The following is a 21,714-nucleotide window of genomic DNA, read 5'->3' on the forward strand; positions in this document are numbered from 1 at the left end:
TTTGCTATTTGATCAGTGATTTTTCAAATCAGAGACAGTCCGATTGTTCATTCTATTTGCTATGCAGCTTTGTCAATTACTATGGAGTCATCTACAGCTGAAAGTTCTACGTTTTTAAAGCTTTTACAAACTGAAATTGTATTACATTCTCGAAAAATGAATCCAAACTTTTGAACTCTAGCATAAGTGGCTTGACAATGGAGTTAAAAGTGAAGTTGAATGAGCTGTAACAGACTGGACTGTAACTGCTGTCCTTTGTCTCTCTGTGCAGGTGAGACGTTTTCGGACAGTTACAGTCACACAGAGTCGTGTCAGCAGTGTACAGAATGCGTGGGCTTAATGCGCATGCAGACCCCCTGCACGGACTCCAACGATGCCGTGTGCGTGTGCAACTACGGCTACTACATGGATTCGGTGTCAGGCTACTGCGAACCGTGCACGGTGTGTCCGCGTGGTCAGGGTGTGTATGTGCGCTGCGGGGCCGACCACGACACGCTGTGTGAGCCGTGCGAGGACGACACCTACTCAAGCCTGGAGAGCTCGCTAGACCCCTGCCTGCCCTGCACCATCTGCGACGAGAACACTGAGATTCAGCTGAAAGAGTGCACTTCTTTTGTCGACGCTGTGTGCTATGGTGAGCACCACACACACACACACACACACAAACACACACAAACATACACTGATGTGTCCTTTGTGAATGATTCATTCATTTTGAACAAATCATTTGAGTGAACAAACAGAACTGATCCACCTCCTTGAAAGATTTGTCTTATTAAGCTGGTCTCAACCGGCCTCAGAGGCTCCACCCACAATACATATATTATGCTCTAAGATGGTCACAACGTGTTCAAACTTTTGCAGCTGTATGCATGACTCTACACTTCCACGCACAGATGCATCTGTACCCACATCCACTTTCACACCTGCTGCTCTAAGAGAATGCAGTCCAGCTGTGTTTCACTGTGAGGAAAACACACACTTGGCACTGCTCCCCGACCCTTCACTCAGCAGGAAAAGATAACTGCTGTAGTTTAACAAACTTAATATTGGCTTGGCTGGAGCCGGCCCTGTTTTCAGCAGGGATATATCCTGCAGTCAATACGCAGTATTTAAGACTCCATACATAGAGTTATTTAGGAAGAGCCCTGCAGAAGCAGCAATACGACACAGTGCCATCAGTAAGCCAAACTGGGTTACTGTCTGGGTAATAGTTAAAGGAATAGTTTGGAAAAAGATCAGATTTATACAGTTTTCTTGTTAATAGCCAGCACATGTTCAATGTGTGAGGTTTGCTTCTTTAGTTCTACACTAGAGCTACAAATCTATGACAATGTCAGAAAACACATATGAATTAAAGTGCTCCAGAGCATTAGAGGGAAAGTGACTGGAGTAAGAGGGGTAATCCTGGAGCCCATATTTACATTTAGCCCCTTTATGCATCAAGCTGATCTGAAAGGTATTCAATTGTGAAAAAGCCAATCATAAATGCAGCCGAGACGGGTTTGAAATAGATTGCTATCCGATGGCTCAGACCACTTCAGGAGTGTGACAAAACAAAAGCTGCATACAGCAAATCCTATCGTCTTGTACGCTTTATACCTTGTAAAACCTGGAGCTATTTTACTAAAATAATATAATATGCATCATTTTTTCTACATAGAACAACATTAATTTCATCATTTTAGGAAGTATTTGCATGGAACATGGAAAAGCCAGCAAACAAGATTTCTATCTGTTTACCCCTTATAATCCCAGGCTTATCACATACTAATGCTTATTATTCAGTGACTACAGGGATTTCAATGTAAACTGGCTGTTCTTAGGTTATAGAAGTGTGTAATAAAACTTTGGGCCCGCTGGTGGGACCTGGCCATTTAAGGGCTTAACCAAGGTTGTAACTTTGGGTAAAATATTTTAGGGGATAAACAGGATTCAGTGGCTTTGGGAGATTTACAAAAATACACAAATATCTAATCACACCACAAAAATTCCAACCTGAAAACGCAGTAGCTTTAAAAACTAAATATTAAGTGTATTAAAAAGTTATGGAACTTTCCACAGATGTAAACACTGCATAATAGAAGTGAAATGAGGGCAAAGAGCACAATTAACAAAAAAAGACTTACAGTGTATTTTGAGGCACCCCTGCCCCAATTCCTGTCTCACACCTTTCGTATAAAACCACTATATTCTCACCTCATGTCTGTCAGCCTCTGCCTGTTGCGTTTCTCTTTTTTTTTTTGATGCCTACCATAACAACATAAATTGATATTTGAACATAAACACAGAGCTAACATCACACTCGCTCCATAATGGTTTAATGTCTGGGTGCGCATCATGTTAGCTATTAGCTAAGCTGACCATAAGTGCAATGCTATATGTTAAGTAACTTGGACTGATCAAGCACATCAGACAAATACTTATAATGATTTTCATCAATATTTGTCATATCAGGATGTCGTCATTTTTATGGTAGCATTTATTACATCAGTAAGTCCAATATTATTTGTCATTTTTTATAACCAAATAAATATTATCAAATTTAATTGTTGGGGGATTACTTGGCCAAGTTATAATTACTGGAGGGGTTGTAACTCCTCACCCGCCCTGGAAATCAGTTCTACTTAGGGAACATTTCCTGGCTATGGTTGATTCACACTTATTGCTACTAAATTTAATAACCTGGATGACTGAAAACGTTATGCTTACTTTTAGCGCATAAGCAGTTTAAGAAAACTATAATGTCACTATGAGAAAAAACACAAACACATGACAAATTCTGTAAACGACTGCAGGAGAAAACAGGCAGTGTGTCATGGGTAGACGCCAGAACTTGTTTAGACCTCTTAAATGTCCAAGATCTGCTCTTTTTATTACACAGTTTTATAACCTAGGAATTACTCAGACAGTTTGCATTGTTGTTTGTGTAGTTATCGTCTAATAAGCCTTAGGATGTCATTAGTCTGGGATTTTAGGGGGTTAAACACACATTTTCAGTGCTGATGCATGATGTGATATATGACCAAAAGCTGCTCATTACCTTTAGTGGTCCTGCTGTAGACCACCTCTTTCCTCCCCCGTGTCAGCTAATTACACAGAGGTCCAGCGTTAAATCTTGTTTCATAGCATTTGCTTTGCTTTCCCCCTGAGTTCAGAGGTTAACTGGGGTCACTTCCTCATGGGTCTGCTCTAGTCTGGTAGGTGAAAGGTCAAAGTGCAGACAGTCTGTGTGTGGAAGTGCAGTAAGAGAGGTCACTGAGGTCAAGTCCAATTGCTCCTTCTTATCCACCATAAAACTACACAGATTCCCTGAGCGGGGGCTACCTCTGACTTTAACCAGCATACAACACTCTGCCTCACCGTCCAAGCTGTCTCACTGACAGCTCACTGCTAGTGTTAGCAGTTTAATGTGTTAGCATTAGCCTTTAATATGTTAATAATACTTTAACAAGTATTACAACCACAGTTTTACATAAATCAAACACTCACCTCACAGAAAGAAGCTCTAATGCTCAAAGAGCACCAGCGTTCCACTGGCTTTTAATGGCTAGCCTACCTAAGCTTCAGCTTACCTTGAATGTTAGCTTACATTAGCTAAAACAGCTAACAGACACTTGCAGCACAACATGAAAATTACATGATAAAGAACTGCTATGCTCATTTGTTCTAAAATGACAAAATAAAAGAACACAGTAGCTGTTTAGCTAAGATTAGTTTAGCTAACCAGCTAAAGCTGATCTCTGAAAAACATGCCTAAAAACATGAACGAATAAATAAATAAATAAATAAATAAATAAATAAATAAACCAAACCCTGTAATAGCTGTTAAATGGCCCATATCCTATATTTTTCTTGTATGTAATTTTATTTCCTTAGGGTCTACTTATAACGTGCGGTTTTACATACCAACAATGTCATTTTCCAACCTCTCTTTATTCCTTAAAATTAAACAGGTTGTTTTTGTTGCTGTGTCCTTTGTAAGATAAATGAGCTCTGTTTTGACTGGCTGTCTTGTATTGTAACACATTCAGAGCTGAAACACTCCTTAGAACTTCTATATGAAAGGGTGGAGCTAAACTGCTGTAGACTGAATAAGTGATATATGTAAATGAGTTGGTTCTTGTGACATCACAGAAACGAAATTCAAAACGGGCTGTTTTTGCAGCTTAGTTTTCATATATGAAGTGTATGGGCTGGGAAATGGACGGCACATTTAAAATATTTTAACATTGCTCACATATTACTTCAAACTCTTTATTTAAAAAAATAATCAAAAGAAATTAGGTTCTCCATGATATAGACGCTTTAAAAATTAGCTACGTTTAAGACTTTATTAAAGATAAATTATGATTAATTATGTTAAAAATACCATTAAAAGTTACTTTCCACCTCACATAAACATAATAAATACAGCAATAAAAATATGTGTCCCCTTCACAAACAGGGGTTCCTTAGCAGGCAGTATTTTATGCAAGCAGTCAATTTGGACATGATGGGGTGCCTTCCTGCCTCAGAATGCTGTCTGAGTAGGCAGCATCTGTTTTCTCTCTCCTAGCTCACTGAAACAAGTAGAGAAATTCTTTCAAAAGTGCAAATTTCATACTTTCAATCTATTACGTTTATGTTTGTAAGTATAAGAAGAGGTACTTTTTCATGATTTGAATTTAGTGAACTGTTACTGTTGTAAGTACAATTGTGTTTTGTGGAAATAAAACAAAAATACATTTACATTCACACTTTTGCCATATTTTTGATATTGCTTGACATCAAAACAAATGTAAGGACATGGTGCAAGTACACAGTGTCACTGATGCAAACCACTACTCTATGCTAATGGCACCCTCTTGTGGAGAATTTCCATTTGCTAAACATGAGTGAGTGAGCAGGCATTTGAGTGAGCGATTGAGTTACCAACAAGCCAGTTCCATGAGGTGCTTCATATATAAAAAGGCCGGATGCAAATGAGATTGATTTCATAACTAATGATGTAATTAACTGTGTAATTATATAGTTTTAAATAATAAAACAAAACAACAATAATAACCCTAGACTTCTAATCTGAAGTTCACGTTCATTCGCTAATGTCGCCTCAAGTTTGTTCCGTGGGTGTGTTTAAGGCTGCTCTTGTTGTCGTGTGGGGGTGTGCGCTGTTCATCTTATGACAAGAAAATGTAAAAAAAAATATGTACACATATGTATATGTACAATTAATCTGAGGAGTTTAAGCTCATCATTTAGACTCTCACTCCACTGTGTCATTGTTCATTTACATGAAGTTGAGAAAGTTTAAACTTGACGACACTTGTTGTCCTGCTGTCGTGTTGCTTACTGCCTGACATTAAATCACAGCTACACAATTTGTAGTATAGGAAATGACTGGACGCCTGTTGCTCTGTTGCCTCATAATGTGAACATATGGTAAGGCTGAAACATGAAGAGATGAATGTGAAGAATATAGTTATCAGTCCAGTCTAAGACATTAGACTGTCTGCCCTATTCATGGTAGCTGGCAAGTCAAATGAAGGCCTTACACACAAACACGCACACACACTTACACACACGCCTGAGGGCATCAAACATCAGAAGGATGTACCTCCCAAAGAGCAGCGCACTAATCCAATAACACGGCACATTACACGCCCCGTCCAGCCGTGGAAACACTGCTTCCTCTGTGTGTGTGTGTGTGTGTGTGTGTGTGTGTGTGATACTCCCTGCTGCTGTCATACAGGGTCCGTGTGCATGTGCTGCTTTGGGCTTGAGGATCCGGTGTGTGTCAGCTGCTGTTTCAGCTGCAGGCTGTATGCAGGGTCAGGAGCAGCTGATTGTGCTCTGAGCTCTGTGGAGATGGACAGAATGGACAGAGCTGACTATTCACACTGAGTTCCTCTTGGTTTGAATAACATTTCTCAAATATTCACTGGTCTCAGATTAAGTTGATATCTCAAGTTCAGATGTCTCATATCCTGTCTTCCGCTTTTAACGCATTTTGGCCTGCGTTGATCCCTGCTTATTTTTCCACGCTTATTACCTCAAAGTGGTTCTGATATTCTGATGAATGTGTGTGGCTGAAAACCCCAAGTCCACGTCTCCCACTCTGCTCATCACTGCAGCAGAACGAAACACAACAGCACCAGTTGGCAAAATAGATCAGTTACTTAGTGGACTTTGGAAAGTTATGTAATTGTGTGCCTGCTTTAAAAGAAAAAAAAAAAAACTTTCCAGGTTCGCTGGATTGAATTTCAGGTACATTTGGGTTTAGTTAGAATTTTGTAGGGCTACAGTTGAGGTCAGTCTGGATTTTGAGGGACTGCAGTTGGGTTCAGTCAGACTCTTGTTGGCCGACAGATGAATACAGACAGAATGGTCTACAGTCTTATTTGGATAGAAGTTTGTCTGTTTACAGTAGGGTTCAGATAGAATTTAGCTGGACTACAGTCAAGTTCAGACATAATTTTGTTGGTTTACATTCAGGTTCAGACAGAGATTTATTGGGCTACAGTTGAGTTTGGACAGAATGTGGTGGGCTACAGTCTAATTCAGACAGCATTCTGTTTGGCTACCGTCCAGTTCAGACATAATTTCGTCAGGCTACCATCTGGTTCAGACAGAATTTCATCAGGCTATGGTCAAATTTAGAGAGAATTTTGTTGGGCTATAGTCGGGTTTTGATTCTACTCTTGGTCTTGTGAGTCAGGTCAGACTTGAGTCAGACAGAATTTTTCTCAGACTACATTTGAGTTTGTTTCAAAATTGCAGTTTAGCTAAGAGATATGTCCACTCCATGGTGAATTATGTGGGAACTCAGTAAAATCAGTCATTTTCATCCTTTCCCAGACATTCCTGCCCTACGTACAATATCCCCCTGAAGAAGAGCATGCATTTAGTGACCCCCATTCCTTTGACAGTGCAGGGGGTGTTTGGCTTCAGCAGTTCTGATAGCACATGCAGCATCCGGTTTTGATGAGCTTGGTTTGTAAATCTCATTTTTGGAAGGAGAAACTTCCGGGATTTAATACTGACTGTTCCGGTACATCTCGGCATGCTTTGGCAGTGGCTAAATTTGGACTGTGATTATAGTTAAATGTGCAATGGCGAAAGTGTGTGTGTGTGTGTGTGTGTGTGTGTGTGTGTGTGTGTGCATGCACATATGGATACTTGTAGTGGAGATGTTAAGGGATCTCTCTCAACAGATGAAGAGCGTAAATCAGAGAGCCACTATAAGTGCAAGACAATTACTGAGGCTCAGTACAGACACAGACACACACACACACACACACACACACACACACTTCACTGGCAGCTGTTCATCTGCAAAAAGTTGCCTATGATCCAAGTTGCCAATATGTCTCTGTCCTGAGAGAACAGAGGATTAAAGCAATAACAGGAGAGGAGAAGAGAGGAAAAGGAGAGAAGAGATGGTAAAGGAAAGGAAGTGAGAAGAAAACATAACAGAAGAAGAGAAGAGACAAACTGAGAGTGGAAGAAAGGAGAAGGAGGGAGAGGACGAGAGAAAAGGAGCAGCGAAGACAAGAGAGTGGAAGAAAAGAGAAGGAGGGAGAGAACAGGCCAAGAGAAAAGAGAATGGGAAAAGGAGGAAGATAGAAAAAAAACAGAAAAAAGAGAAGAGGAAAGAAGAAGGAAAAGAAAAGAGAATAAAAGAAAAGGAGAGAAGATAAGAGAATAGAAGAGAAAAGAGAGAAGATAAAACGAGAAAAAAGGAGGGAAATGACAGAAGAGATTAAACGAGAGAAGACGAAAAAAGGAGAAAAGGAGAACAAAACTGGAGAGTAGAGAAGGTGGGAGAAGAGAAGAGAAGAGAAGAGAAGGAGGGAAATGATAAAGAAAAAATGAAATGAGAGGAGTGAAGAAGGAAAAAGGAGGAAATGAGAACAAAACTGAAAAAGAGAAGAGAAGAGGGAAAGGGAAAGAGAATAAAGGAGAAGAAAGAGAGACGATAAGAGAATAAAAGAGAAGAAGAAAAAAGGAGGAAAAGAACAAAAGGGAAAAAGAGAAGAGAGGAAGGAAAGGAAATGAGAAGAGAAGAATAAATCAGGTAAATTGACTGGAGAGGCTTCATATGGACCATCATGTAACGCTGCTGCTTTTAGTACTTTTACAACATAAACTTCACTAAACCATCTGACTCAGTAAGTGAGTGAAAACGGCTCTTAGTGAAAGGCTCTTAAAGTGTAAAGAGGAGAGAAATATGGAAATGAGGCGTCACTGTTGGGAGTCAGAAAGAGATTATAATTCAGGTCTGAATCAAATCAAACAGCTTCCTGCAGTTTCAGCTTTAGCATCTAATCTCTGTAGGATCTCCTCTGTGTCCACTGTACAGTCCAGTACAAAGAGGTCTTGTGGCTCTGCTATATGGACAGCACATATGCACCCACATGCGCCCCACGGGTTTCTCGCGTTTCTGTACAGAAGACCACCCTCAATGCTAGCCACATCGTAACATCAGCGATGACCTCATAAGTGACCTTTACAGTCGCTTTCATTCTTTCTCTTGCTTCTTTTCTCTCTCTCTCTCTCTCTCTTCTCTTTTCTCTCTTTGAATTTCCCTCTCCGTTCCTCTGGCTTGCTGATCTACATGCCCTTTACTGCATGTGGTGTGTTAATGATGAGTTCCACCAAGAACACAACCACAAATGCAACCACACACACTCATGAGCGCATGATGGACATCAATGATGGTTCCACTGTGGTGGTCTTTCACCACTGTGATTCACACTACAGTAAGCATGTGAATGTGTTATTTTGTCCATTAGCTCTGTGTCTGAAGCTCCTCTGACAGTCTCTTATCTCCTCCTGTGTTCTCTCATTTGGTTGAAAGTTTTGTTTGCAGTTGTGTGAATGCAGTAATTCTCCTCACAGCATCTGATTTGTTAACACAGCAGAATGACTGTACACCATTTCTGACACTTTTCTGTTGTTTAAATACATAAATAACTGTCCATTTTAAATTTTCCAATGGAAGATACATTATATGAACAAAAGCATTGAGACGTCTACACATTACACCCACAGGAGTTTTTTATGACATCCCATTCTAAATCCGTAGGCATTAATATGGAGTTGGTCCCCTTTTGCAGCTATAACAGCTTCCACTCTTCTGGGAAGCTTTCTACAGGATTTTGGAGAGTGTGTGTGTGAATTTCTGCGTATTCATCCAGAAGAGCGTTTGTGAGGTCAGACCCTAATGTTGGGCGAAAGGGCCTGCTCACAATCTCTGTTCTAGTTCATCCCAAAGGTGTTAGATGGGGTTGAGGTCAGGGCTCTGTGTGGGCCAGTCAAGTCCTTCCACACCAAACTCACCCAGCCATGCCTTTATGGACCTTGCTTTGTGCACTGGGTCACAGTCATGCTGGAACAGAACTGTTCCCACAAAGTTAGAAGCATAGAATTCTCCAAATTGTCTTGGTATGCTAAAGCATTAAGATTTCACTTCACTGAAACTAAGGGGTCTAGGCCAACCCCTGAAAAACAACCCCATAGCATTATTCCTCCTCCACCAAACTCCACAATTGCCACTGTGTGTAGCTGCTCGGCCATTGAAGTCCATTTTGTGAAACTCTTAAAGCACAGTTATTTTTCTGATGTTGCTTCCAGAGCCAAGTTGGAACTTTTTAGTGAGGGATTCAACAGAGGATAGGCACTGTGCGCTTCAGCACCCGGCAGCCCCACTCTGTGAGTTAGCGTGGTCTACTGCTTCGTGGCTAAACTGTTTTTGCTCCTAGATGCTTCTATTTCACATTAATAGCACTTACAGTTGACAGGAACAGATCTAGCAGGCAGAAATCTCACAAATCGGCCTTTGTAAGAGGTGGCAGTCTATGACAGTGCCGTGTTTAAAGTCACTGAGCTCATCAGTACGACCTATTCTACTGCCAGTGTTCGTCTACTGAGACTGCATATCAAGGCTATGTGCTTAATTTGATCCACCTATTAGCAATGCGTGTGGCTGAAACACCTGAACTGCGGGTTTGTCAGAATTTGGCACAACACCTGTCTAAAGTGTCTGACCACAGCATTCACACATGGTGCAATTTTGTTAATTTTCATAATTCACAGCAAGACGTTCTGTGTCCTAAACCACATCAACAACCTTAATGAAGACTTCAATGCAGTTTGAGTGGTTTTACAGAAGATTGGAGTTGTATTTACAGAAAATATTTGGGTGACTGTTGACTTCTAGTGTTAAATAGCAACATTAGCCTTGTAGCTCCAGGACTAAACTATGACTCAACTATGAAGTACAATATGTACTTCAATGTACAATGTCCTGTGACCCAGAAGGAGAAGCAGCTTAGATAATGTGTGTGTGTGTGTAACTTTAGAAGAGGATAAACTTTTTCCTTGTCTTTAATATGTGTTAATGTAATGAGATTCTATTCTAAGTCATAAAACTGTAAAGTGAGAAAGAAAGAGAGAGAGAGAGAGAGAAACAGAAAGAGAGAGATGCTGAGTTGTCCTCTCAGCAGGATCGATACAGCTGCTGGAGTTTCTCTCTCAGAGTCAGATTTCAATCTGTGACCTCTATCAGCAGCTATTACTGCAACACCCACACACACACACACACACACACACACAGAGGAGATTTCTTATGTATAAAGTTTCAGTCCAGCTTTTTGAACCGTGTTTGAACCACCAACAGAGATAAGAACTCTGTTACTTTGTGCTCACACCATATGTGTGTGTGTGTGTGTGTGTGTGTGTGTGTGTGTGTGTGTGTGTGTGTGTGTGTGAGAACTCCTAACAGCTCCTATCAGTCAGTCATTTTGAAGCCAGGAGGAGTTATTTTAGCCAAGATGTTTTTCTTTCAACTGTGTTCAAGCTTCAAGCAAAAGCAGCTGTGAATGAGAATTAACTCTTCTCTTCTTCTCTCGTTTCCATTTTCATTGTTTCTCCACTTAATCTGCCTTTCACTCTCTCTCTTCTCCCTTGTTCTTTTTGATGTTTTGCTGAATCGCCCTCTCTTTCTATCTTTTCATTAAGTGCTTCACTCTTTATTGGCATTTCACCCACCTCTCTCTCATTATGTCTATCTGTCTCTTGCATCTACATCTCTTTTTTCCTCACTCTGTCTCTGTATCTCTCTCTTTGCATCTTTGCTTTCTCTATGTCTCTTTCTATGCCTCTCTCTCTTTTTCTTGTTATCTCTATCAGTTTCTACGTCTCTATGCCCCTCTTTCACTCTATCTCTCTCTTTCTGTCTCTTTGTCGGCATGTCTCTCTCTTATGTCTATCTCTCTCTCTATCCCTCTAAGCAGACAGTGGGGTTGATCTGTGTGTGAGTGTGTGTGTGTGTGTGTGTGTGTTAAATGCGTGCTGCAGTGTAATTACTGCAGCTAATCAGAACACTTAACAGCAGCGCTTCTGTTCATTTACTCCTTCACCCACTCCCCCATCCTCCATTCCTTCTTCAGTGCACTCTCTTATCACATTTACACACACACACACACACACACACACACACACACAAACAGTCCCTCTCAGTCAGTGTGTGTGTGAGACAGCCTAGGCAGTGAATGCATTCTGCCAGATAAAGAACGCATTATAAGGCCTATGGCACTCACATCAGATAGGCACTCAAACCCCTCCCTGTAAAAGAAGCAGCAATAAAGCCGTGAATATAAAGCCTCCTCATTAAAGGGGGGCGCCCAGCCGAAGGTTAACAAGCTCTTAAAACGTTGGCAACAAACCCTGAAAACGTCGCCTTGAGAACGAAAAAGAAGGAGAAAAAGAAAAATAATTAAAAAACGTTTCTCCTCTCCTCGCCCTCCAAGCGACTCTTCGTCTGGGCCGGCCTGGCTTTGCCTTTTAAAAGCTCAGGAGCTGTTCTACTCTGCCTTTACCTAGCTTTTAAACGCAGACAGCTCAAATCAACAAGCACATTTTTATTTTGTGGGAACATCTGGCTGGACCCCAAGAGAAAAAAATCTCTCATTGGGCTGTGAAACCTTGACTAGAACCTCTCCACTGAACTTCTGAAATACAAACCTGTTTTGCTAATAAATAAATTTATGTTTGCAGCAATGTGTTAAAGGGTCTGTAAAATTGCAAATGTCCTTGCTTTATTCAGATAAAAGTGACTGTATTGTGCAAACATTTACATAATACATAAAAAATTCATCGAGTTCATCGATGTTGTGATCTTATAAACGTGAAATACGTAATGATAGTATTTATTATCAGTCTTTTTTTGTGGAACCGTACCTGATGGAGAAGAGCATCCACTATCCTCTTATCTGCTGTTAGCCCCACTGCGCTCTCGCTACTGCTACTGCCGGAGAAATGCTTTACAAATTTCAGACGAGCTTAATAAGCAAGCAGAAAGATCCGCTGTGACCTTCCCGCCAACCCCGCACGTCCCTCTCATCATCCACGGTGTGATTATGACTGATGTACTATTGTACTTTATTTAATCTAGGGCACATTTACCCACTTCTTAAACTCTGGAGCTATTCTGAATGCAGCTACAAACTGTAATATTACTAGAGAGAGAGAGAGAGAGAGAGAGAGATCACAAGGAAGAGCAAAGGCAGTGCAGGAAATGTGTGTAGGCATATTCCTTCAGGTAAAAGAATTACTCATTGAAAACAAACCTAAGCCCGATGTTGTACATGACTAATCAGCCTGAACCTGGTCTGAAACTTGATATTTTGTCAGACCCTGTTAGGCCTGGTTTGAGCAGCAAGTCTCTAATTGTACTGTGTCAAAATGCCACAATCCCAGTCCCCTGACCTCAGGGATGAAACATGGGCAGGTTACAGTTCAAATATAAAATAAAAGCAAAATATTTCATTTGCATGGCTGTTTTTTTAGCCTTCGTAACTCAGAAACAAGTTTACTTACAGACTGATACACATCACAACAATCAGCAGCTAGAGTTCTCTGTAGCTAGAGCTGCAATAAAAGCATCAGCAAGTAATCTGGTTCGTAAGACGACCTATTAACTCCAAATCCTGTTATTATATCCCTGTAATTATTCCTTACACACATTACATACTGTGTGTGTTCTGGTCCGGCATTTCTCCTCATGCCTCCAGAGCATTCTGGCTCCTCAAAGTGGAACTTTTCTATCTCCAAACTTCTCTATTTACACCTGACAGCATCTTCTTTATATATCAAATGACATCTGAGTAGCCTAGGGTCTCTGAAAATGCCAACATATGGCATGTGTGACTGTCTCATGTAAATACTTTGTAATTATAATTGACCAAAATTAACTTAGGGTTCATTGGGTCATAAGATAGATGGTTAAAAGAATCACTGAGGGGAGGAGGCAATAATGAGAAAAAAAAAAGGTGAAGAGAGAAAGAGAGAGTAAAAGAGAAAAGGGGTGGGAAGAGTAAGAAAGAGAGGGAGAAATGGCAAGAGAGAGACAACAGAAAGAGGGAAAGAAAGACAGGAGAGAGAGGGGTAAACAGGGTAGGCGGAGGGGAATCGCAGGTAACAGGAACAGGCAGAGTGAGAGAGATAAAGAGAGACAGGAAGTGGCTTGCTGACAGATCGGTGGCTCTTGGGTCGATATGCCTTGACTTAAGATGGTCGGCATGTTGAGCAGTTTTCTAGAGATAAGGGCACTGTGTGTGTGTGTGTGTGTGTGTGTGTGTGTGTGTGTGTGTGTGTGTGTGTTAGGCGGCACAGACACCAGAAAAACAGACTTTAGCTTCTGGCAGCAGAAAGCCATTTATCACCTCTCACCTGTGAGGAGATTTACTGTATGCTCTGAAGGCACAGTGATGTGTGCAGTCAGCGATTATCGTGGCATCTTCTGAGGTCATGGGGTCTTGGTGAAGGCATTTTGAGGCATTGAGACTTTGAGCCTTCGCAGCAAAGTCATCACCATCATAACCAAACATAATGAGATCCAGAACATTTCAAAACTTTCACATGAGAAACACCGGTTTTGGTTTTAAACAAAATAGCTGTGTGTGTGTGTGGGTGTGTGTATCTCTAATGTTGCCAGGTTTGTGGGTAAACATGAACATTTTTATGCTGCAGGGACATTTGGCTGGACTTCAAGAGAAAAAAATATATTTTTAAATAGAAGAAATGCAGCTATTGTTTAAGACAAAATAAGTAAAAGAGCCAAAGGGTTGCCTATGGGGTTCCTGAGGTTGAGGTTACGGTTGACATTAGCAACAATTTTTTTTGTATTCAGTCATGCAGAAGGAAATGGAAACACTCCACAAAGCCAGGAATCTGTGTGCATGTGTGGAGAGGATGTACGGTGGTCGCCCCTGCCTGAATTATTGATCAAAATCAATAAAGATAGGAAAAGGTTAAATCAGTGACAAAAAAAAAATGGACAATAAGTGATAGATCCAGCAATGCCAAACATACACTTATGTAAAAAAATAAATAAAAAATGCACAATGAGTATAGAATTAATTCACAACTGAACTTTCTTTTTTGGTTAAAAGTGTTTGATGTAGTATGTAAACACTATCAAATTAAAAACCCCCAACCCATGCAGTCCATAAATGGAAATCAAGCTGCAAAAATAGCTAAAGTTTTTGTGATGTCACAAATATCAACACATTTACATACATCCACCTACAGCGGTTTAGTCCTGCCTACTCACATAGAAGTTAAAGGCACATTCATAAAAACAGGCTGCTTAATTGTAAGGGATAAAGAAAGGTAATGTAAAAATGGAAAAAAAAAACAGAATTGTAATATACAATAAGTGGACTTCAGTTCAAAATACAATACTAAAAATAGTAGGATATTTAGGAAATTCAATACTTTCTCTAAATGAATCTAAACCATTATGCCTTTCTTTCTCCCTCCCAGATCCATCAGCCCCCACTACGACTCCCAGCCCCACGCTGGACCCCTCATCCCTCCCTTGGGACGAGGACGGTAGCCTCCGGAGCCCTGGGCCAGACGAGGAGACGACCACAGCCAAGCCCAGCTCACCCCGCTTCATTGGCACTGGTTTTGATCTAAACCTCATCCCCATCTACTGCTCCATACTGGCAGCTGTACTGGTGGGCCTGCTGGCCTACATCGTCTTTAAGAGGTGAAGAAAAGAGGGAGAAGGAGAGAGAAAGAGGAAGTGAGAGAAAGAGATGGGAAAGGAAAGAGCGACAATTCTAAAATGCTGTATTGCTCCATAATGCTTGTAACTAGAATAATGTATTTCGACAGACTGCAGTACAATACAGGACGTGTTGGGGCAATAAGGCATCTTCTGTTTTTGTGCACCATAAAAAAAAATCACACCAGCAGAAAGCCAGAGGAACTATAGGAAGGGGAAAGAAAAAGAAAAATTATTAAAAAAAAAAACAGGTGTTTCAAAATTGTTCAAAAATTATTAAGAGACAGAGAGAAAATGGGACTCCCAACAACCATGTAAGACCTTGTAGACACCAAAACTGTAATCAGACAAACAATACTTAGAACTTTCATCTATGAGAAACGGGAAAATCATGCACCACTCTTGCTCAGGATCCAAAATCGAAAGGTGTTTCTGTCCAGACTGGGGTTCAGTGCCCACCAATAAGAGCCCTTGGGCAAGACTCCTAATGCTACCTTTGCCTACCTGAGTAAAATGATCTAATTGTAAGTTGTTCTGGATAAGAGCGTCTGCCAAATGCCACAAGTGAAAGTATGTGTAGCTGTCAAGAAGCGCTTACTAAGAAAAGGAAATACACGAAAAATAAAAAAAAAAAGTTGTTTTCAGAACAAGGGACTTTCCACCCCAGACTCCAGATCTCAACATCACCGAATGTGTTTGGGATTACTTTGATTATAAGAAGCAGAAAATGCAACCAACTTCTAAGACTGAACTTTGGAAATGTAAAATAGACACCATAATACTTAAACGTTCTAGGTAGTGTTGTACCTGTAGTGCTTTTTGAACCAAAGACGGCACAATACTTAGATTGGTCAGTTAACCAAATAACAGGTATTAGGGTTAATCGACCATAGTAATCATCATTAGTTCCAGCACTAAAACACAGATACATACACTCTTCACTCACATTCAGTCTTTCTTCTTTTTCTCTTGTGTGCATGTGTATATGTCTCAGGTGGAACAGCTGCAAACAGAATAAGCAGGCAGCCAACAACCGCGCGGCTACGGCCAATCAGACGCCATCTCCGGAAGGAGAGAAGCTCCATAGTGACAGTGGCATCTCAGTGGACAGTCAGAGCCTGCAAGAGCAGCAACAGCAACAGCAGCAGCAGCAACAACAGCAGCAGCAGCAGCAGCAGGCTCACACACAGCTGCACGTGCCCGAGCAGATCGGTAAGACTCACAGGAGTTCGGCCTCAGGCGCCAGTCTTTTGTTCCGTCTCCATCATAGTGACATTATTACAAATGTTCTCCAAGTTTAAGCCTTAAGGCTGCTGGAGACTGCACCGTGCATAAACAACAGAAAAATGTGAAATATTCCGACGACATGGATATGATGTGGCTTTTTAAAATCTGACAGACCTGTAGAATATCATCAACTGACAGAAAGACATCTCAAAAGAAGTCTTCCCAAATAGGGCAAACTGTGATATTGAGCATTTTTGAAAAATGAAAGAAGCACAGGGTGTTTCACTGCTTCATTCATGAGCTTTCTAAGCACGTTTATAGATAGCTGTAAGTCCTTAACCCAGTCTGAGCTGATTTTGGAGATGCTAACAGTCCATGTGATGAAGCAGAAAACAAACTAATCCTTTTAACGTTTGTCAAAAAGGTCAAAAACAGCCAGTCAGTTATCTTAGGTGCTACCATGCCAACACCAGAGACTCCTGTTGGCTGTGAAAGTCAAACAGGGAAATGAAATAATGTTGCATTTTCGGCATCAGAAAGATTACATTTGTTGTGCAAGTTATTGTCCATAATTCCTGAAATTAATTTACTGATATCTGAAAAAACTTGCATAAATATATCATGCTTCACTCAAGCCCTATTCAAATTGGATTAGTTCATCAAGAGGATGTCTGATAAAACTCTGCATCTGGATGGCAATGAAATAACCACAGGACTGTAGCTGCCACTGTGATTGCCCCTTTAATGAGTCTGCGGGATCTCACTTTTCTCATTGACTTTATTTTCCTTCTCATTGATAATGCTCTCCAGGCAGGAATCGAAGTTTTACCATCCAGACCAAGTAAATGGTTGAGTGATTCTTCAATATCTCCCCTTTTTCATTTTGTGATTCAGAAAGTATTTAATATCTGGGGAAAGGTTTCTGATATGCGCACTAGGAATCCAACGGCAAGTAGCATCGTCAAAAACCTTTTTTCCAACAGTGACATCTGTCTGGAAAATCTCAGAGACGTGTATACAGATGGGACTAAAATGATCAGAGCACCACAGAGCTCAGCAGGTAATTCGGCCTGTAATGTTCTCAGGGGAGGAGGGAGAAAAACACTGACGCGACTGATCCGGACGGCAGTGGCAAAGTAGATTTATTAATCACTGTTTTCTGTTTTATTTGGATTTCACCTACTGCCAAAAAATATACACAATATTTCCTTTACTATAAGTATAGCTGATAAAACTCCATGCTTCAATTAATCACCCATTTCCCATATGTCATACTTTTATCTATAAAAATGGACAAAAGTACAAACAATATTCACAAAACTACATTTTTTAGCTGTGCAATGACATTAGCAAGTCTATTTCAGATTCAGCGGTATGGTTGGCAGGAGGAACATAATAATTTGAAAACGTTACTCCCAAACCTTCACTATAGGTTTAAAAGGACAGTAAACAATTAAGTCATTACCACATCTGATGTACGCATGCATACTCACACTCTATAGAGGTTGTTGCAGTAGTATGCAGAGTGACATTTTCCACTTTAAAGACTAGAAACCGCATTTTTTGAACCACCATTCTTTGATGGGGATTCCAGAAGGAAGACAGATAGCTACTGCTACTGCTATGAAGCTGATCGTCTTATTCCAGCCGTACTGTAGTAACTGTCTTTAAATCATCATTACAATGGAGAGAATGGATTACTGAAATGTCTGTACAAGACAACAAGCTAAAAGCCAAAGTCGGGTGCAACTTAGTTCTATGTAGGTTTCAAGCAACTAATGTTGCATATAAGTTTCACCGTGTAAAGCCAGACTTAGAGAGCTGACTGAGAAGAATGTGGCTTTACCTTTTGGTAATCACTCCTATCATTACCCTCCTGTTCTCTGTCTCCCTGCATTTTTCACTCTTCTCTTCATATTTCATATTATATCTCTTCTTCTCCTTTGGAATCTTCATTGAAGCCATCTGCATGGCCTGCTCTCTCTTTCATTCTCATCCATTTCTCTTCATTCACTGCCATGAGAGGCTGCATGTGTACATAGCTGTCTCGGTCAGTCACCCGGGGGTAAAGGAGACCACAAATGTCAGCAACACTCACACATGCATGTAGGTGAGCACCATGTGAGAGCCCAAGTGCTCCACACTAATAGAAGAGTACTTAGCTGACTCAGAGCAGGATGATAATATTTAAAGAGCAAATGCAACAGTGATGTGATGTGGCCTTGCAGCGCACCCACACAATAGGCAGACACACAAAAGCACGTAAAGGAAAGAGATAGAGAGAGTCAGAGCGAGTGTGTTGATACACCTATCAGAGCAGAGAGAGACATTTCAAGCATCACTTGCTGGTCCATATAAACTCTGATTCTACAGCTGCAAGCTCATTATATGGAGCCGCAGGGATGGAATGGTTGCTGGTTTTAATGATATACCAATGTATAAAACCCAAACATAATCATACTCATGGAGCGTACTCGACTGTGCGACAGTGTACTTAGACTCGTCAGCGAATTCAAATTATATGTTTTGTTGATTTTCTAAGCGAAAATAAGTTACACATCCTCCACAAAGAACATACTTAAAAATAACACTTTTCTGCAAATTGCAAAAAATAAACTTAAAATATAAAACAGCCCCTTTTCTTAGGCCAAGTCTTTTTCCAACAGCTAAAAAGAGGTTGTTATGGAACAAGACATATTACTGATTAAGTAAAATGACAGTAAGAGCTTACTGATACAGACTGTGCTCTGAATGAGCTCATGTGGTCACTCTTAAAACTATCACAATGCACAGACAATAAAAGAAGCCAGACATACACGTGCCTTTACCCCATCTGGCAGCAAGTTAAAGGGGCCATCGCCAAATTCTCAGAATGGATTGCGAGGTCAAGCATTGAGTAAAATGTATCACTGCACTGGAACTTCTCAGTATGTCCAGCATCTATTAGCATAGACAGTGAAGTGTTTTTGGTGCTATTCTTCTCTTTTCGATGCACCTTTTTTCTGAAATAAACTGATCAACCTCAAAAGTCAGAGGTGTGACTAATTACAAAGCAGTACAAGAGTTTACCCAACAGAGGGGAATGAAATTAAACACAGAAAATGGAATTAGTAACTAAATATTAATGACTAAACTAAACTAATTGAGAAAAAAAAGTAAATTCCTTACAAATATGACTTTTATGATTTCTAATTTAAAATTACACAATAAAGTACGGATTCAACTAAATTTATCTTGAGGACATACCAAACATTTATTACCCACTTGTGTTTTAAATATAAATGGGATGTGACCTTGTTTCCTTAATCTTTACAAATGTACTATTAGCTGTCAAATAAACGACAATGTTGGTCATCAGTTATTTATGTTGTCATGGCTAAGCCACTGTCTGAAATGTCCACACAGTCCTGATCAAGCAGAGAAGTTCCCAGCTTTTTGAATCTATTATCTATTGAATTAGTCACAAAAGTTTAGAAATTAGAAAATGAATTGAATTATAATGTCTAAAAATGCTTCAACATTCTTAGGATATGAGAAATATTATATATATTGCCTATGAATATATTTTGATGACACTTTGAGTGGTCATTTTAGATGAAACAAACACTAAATAGACTCTCAGTGACATGACAAAAAACATATGAGGGTTAGGTTTTGGGTTGAGGTTAAGGTTAGTTTTAGGATTAGGGCCAGGGTTAGGATTAGGCTCTGGGTTGAGGTTAAGGTTAGGGTTAGGGCCAGGGTGAGGGTTAGGATTAGGTTCTGGGTTGAGGTTAAGTTTAGGGTTAGGATTAGGGCCAGGGTTGGGTCAGGTGTTGGGTGAGGTTGGATAAGGTTAGGTTTTGTGTAATAGAAGTAACTTATTAACAATACATCTACTTAATGTAAATAATGTAGCAACAGAACATCTACAAGATATTTACTTCAGTGTGTTCAGATGCGTCACTACTGCTACGTCAATGATACAATGTTGATGTGTTACTGATAATCTGTTAAGGGTTTATTAATCATCTACAAAAGACCACTTTTTACCTGAAATTGTTTTTAGTCTTTTAATTCAATTCAATAATTTCCATCTGTATTACTGCTTTTAGAACCATTCAATCACAACAATACCCTCCAGTCACGAAACACACTCAACAATGCCCAGCGCGCAGAAATAAATCACAGAACACACTCTAACCTTTCAGCTTTCATACTTTTCCTTTGTGCTGGTGTTTGTGTGTGTGTGTGTGTGTGTGTGTGTGTGTGTGTGTGTGTGTGTGTATAAAGTGCTCGTCTATATGGAGCACTCTGGATAAAAGCACCTGATTAATGAATAAATAAAAGACAGCAGATACACATTTACTTAATGTAAACGTTTGCCTGGGTCCGTGGGGGGCTGGACAGACAGAAACTCATTAAAGTCCACAAAACATCAGCACACACAGATGCAGACAGTGCAGACTTTCCTTCTTTTAGCCTCACTCTTCTCCTTATCTGCACAAAGGCATTCTTCATCTAACCTTGAGGGTGCGAAAGACATCAACCGCACAGACAGAGTGGTGTTTGTAAGACAGATAGGCAGCAAAGGGAGTGATTGTATATCATGTTGAAACATTCTGCAGTACAATATTTACAACAACCGACAGAACCCAACCTTAGAATACCAGTCAGTGAACAGCTTTCTTTAGTCTCAGGGAATGGAAAGTGCATTATGGAGCGAAGACTTCTCACATTTCCAACGAGACACAGCAGTGCGTTACGGCAGCTTGTTGGAGGACTGACCTCTCCACATTCTGCCTACAAACGCCTGCTTTAGTAGCAGCTGTTGTAAGATTGTTCAGGCTCTACAGAACACAAGTAAAAACCCCATCCAGCCAAATGAGAACTGCAGCACAGTTTAGAGTCACTACATAATATTGAGTTTCCAGTTTAACTGTATATAATCCCAGGCTTATTACAAGGCTTATTATTCAGTGACTACAGGGACTTCAATGCAAACTGATCGAGCTGTTCTCAGGTTATAGAAGTGTGTATTGAGACTTTGGGCCTGCTGACGGGCCCTGGCCATGTAAGGGGTTGAAATGCTACTGACCTTGCAGCCAATCAAAACTTGCCAGGTTGGAAAATTACAAATTTGCAATGCTAAAATTGGCTTAATTAAATGACAAAAGAATTTCACCTGCACCACACTGTAGTGTTTCACTAGCATAATAATTAAACATCACTTATTATTTATCACAAAAACAGAGTTGTGTGCTAGTTTCTTATTAGGACTTTTTGCCAGCGCTCTATACAGCATGTCCAACTTCACAACAGAACAGTTAAAAGGAACACATTTGAGGGTGGAGCATGGAAAGGTCAGTTGGTCATTTGCAAAATTCTGACTTCAGACAAACTAAATTTGAGAGACAACCTACATAAAAATGTACACATTTTCAGCATTGTTA

General features: G+C 40.3%; 1 protein-coding gene across 1 annotated transcript in view; it reads left to right on the forward strand.

Moving 5' to 3' along the window:
- The window catches only part of ngfra (nerve growth factor receptor a (TNFR superfamily, member 16)), a 57,148-nt gene that overhangs the window by 24,039 nt on the left and 11,395 nt on the right, over positions 1 to 21,714 (forward strand). The window contains exons 3-5 of the mRNA XM_036589928.1: positions 272 to 634; positions 14,809 to 15,037; positions 16,050 to 16,267. Of these exons, the coding sequence (XP_036445821.1) occupies positions 272 to 634; positions 14,809 to 15,037; positions 16,050 to 16,267 (810 nt within the window). The remainder of the gene's footprint in view (positions 1 to 271; positions 635 to 14,808; positions 15,038 to 16,049; positions 16,268 to 21,714) is intronic.

The sequence above is a fragment of the Colossoma macropomum genome, unplaced genomic scaffold (genome assembly GCF_904425465.1).
Source record: "Colossoma macropomum unplaced genomic scaffold, Colossoma_macropomum, whole genome shotgun sequence".
NCBI lineage: Eukaryota > Metazoa > Chordata > Actinopteri > Characiformes > Serrasalmidae > Colossoma > Colossoma macropomum.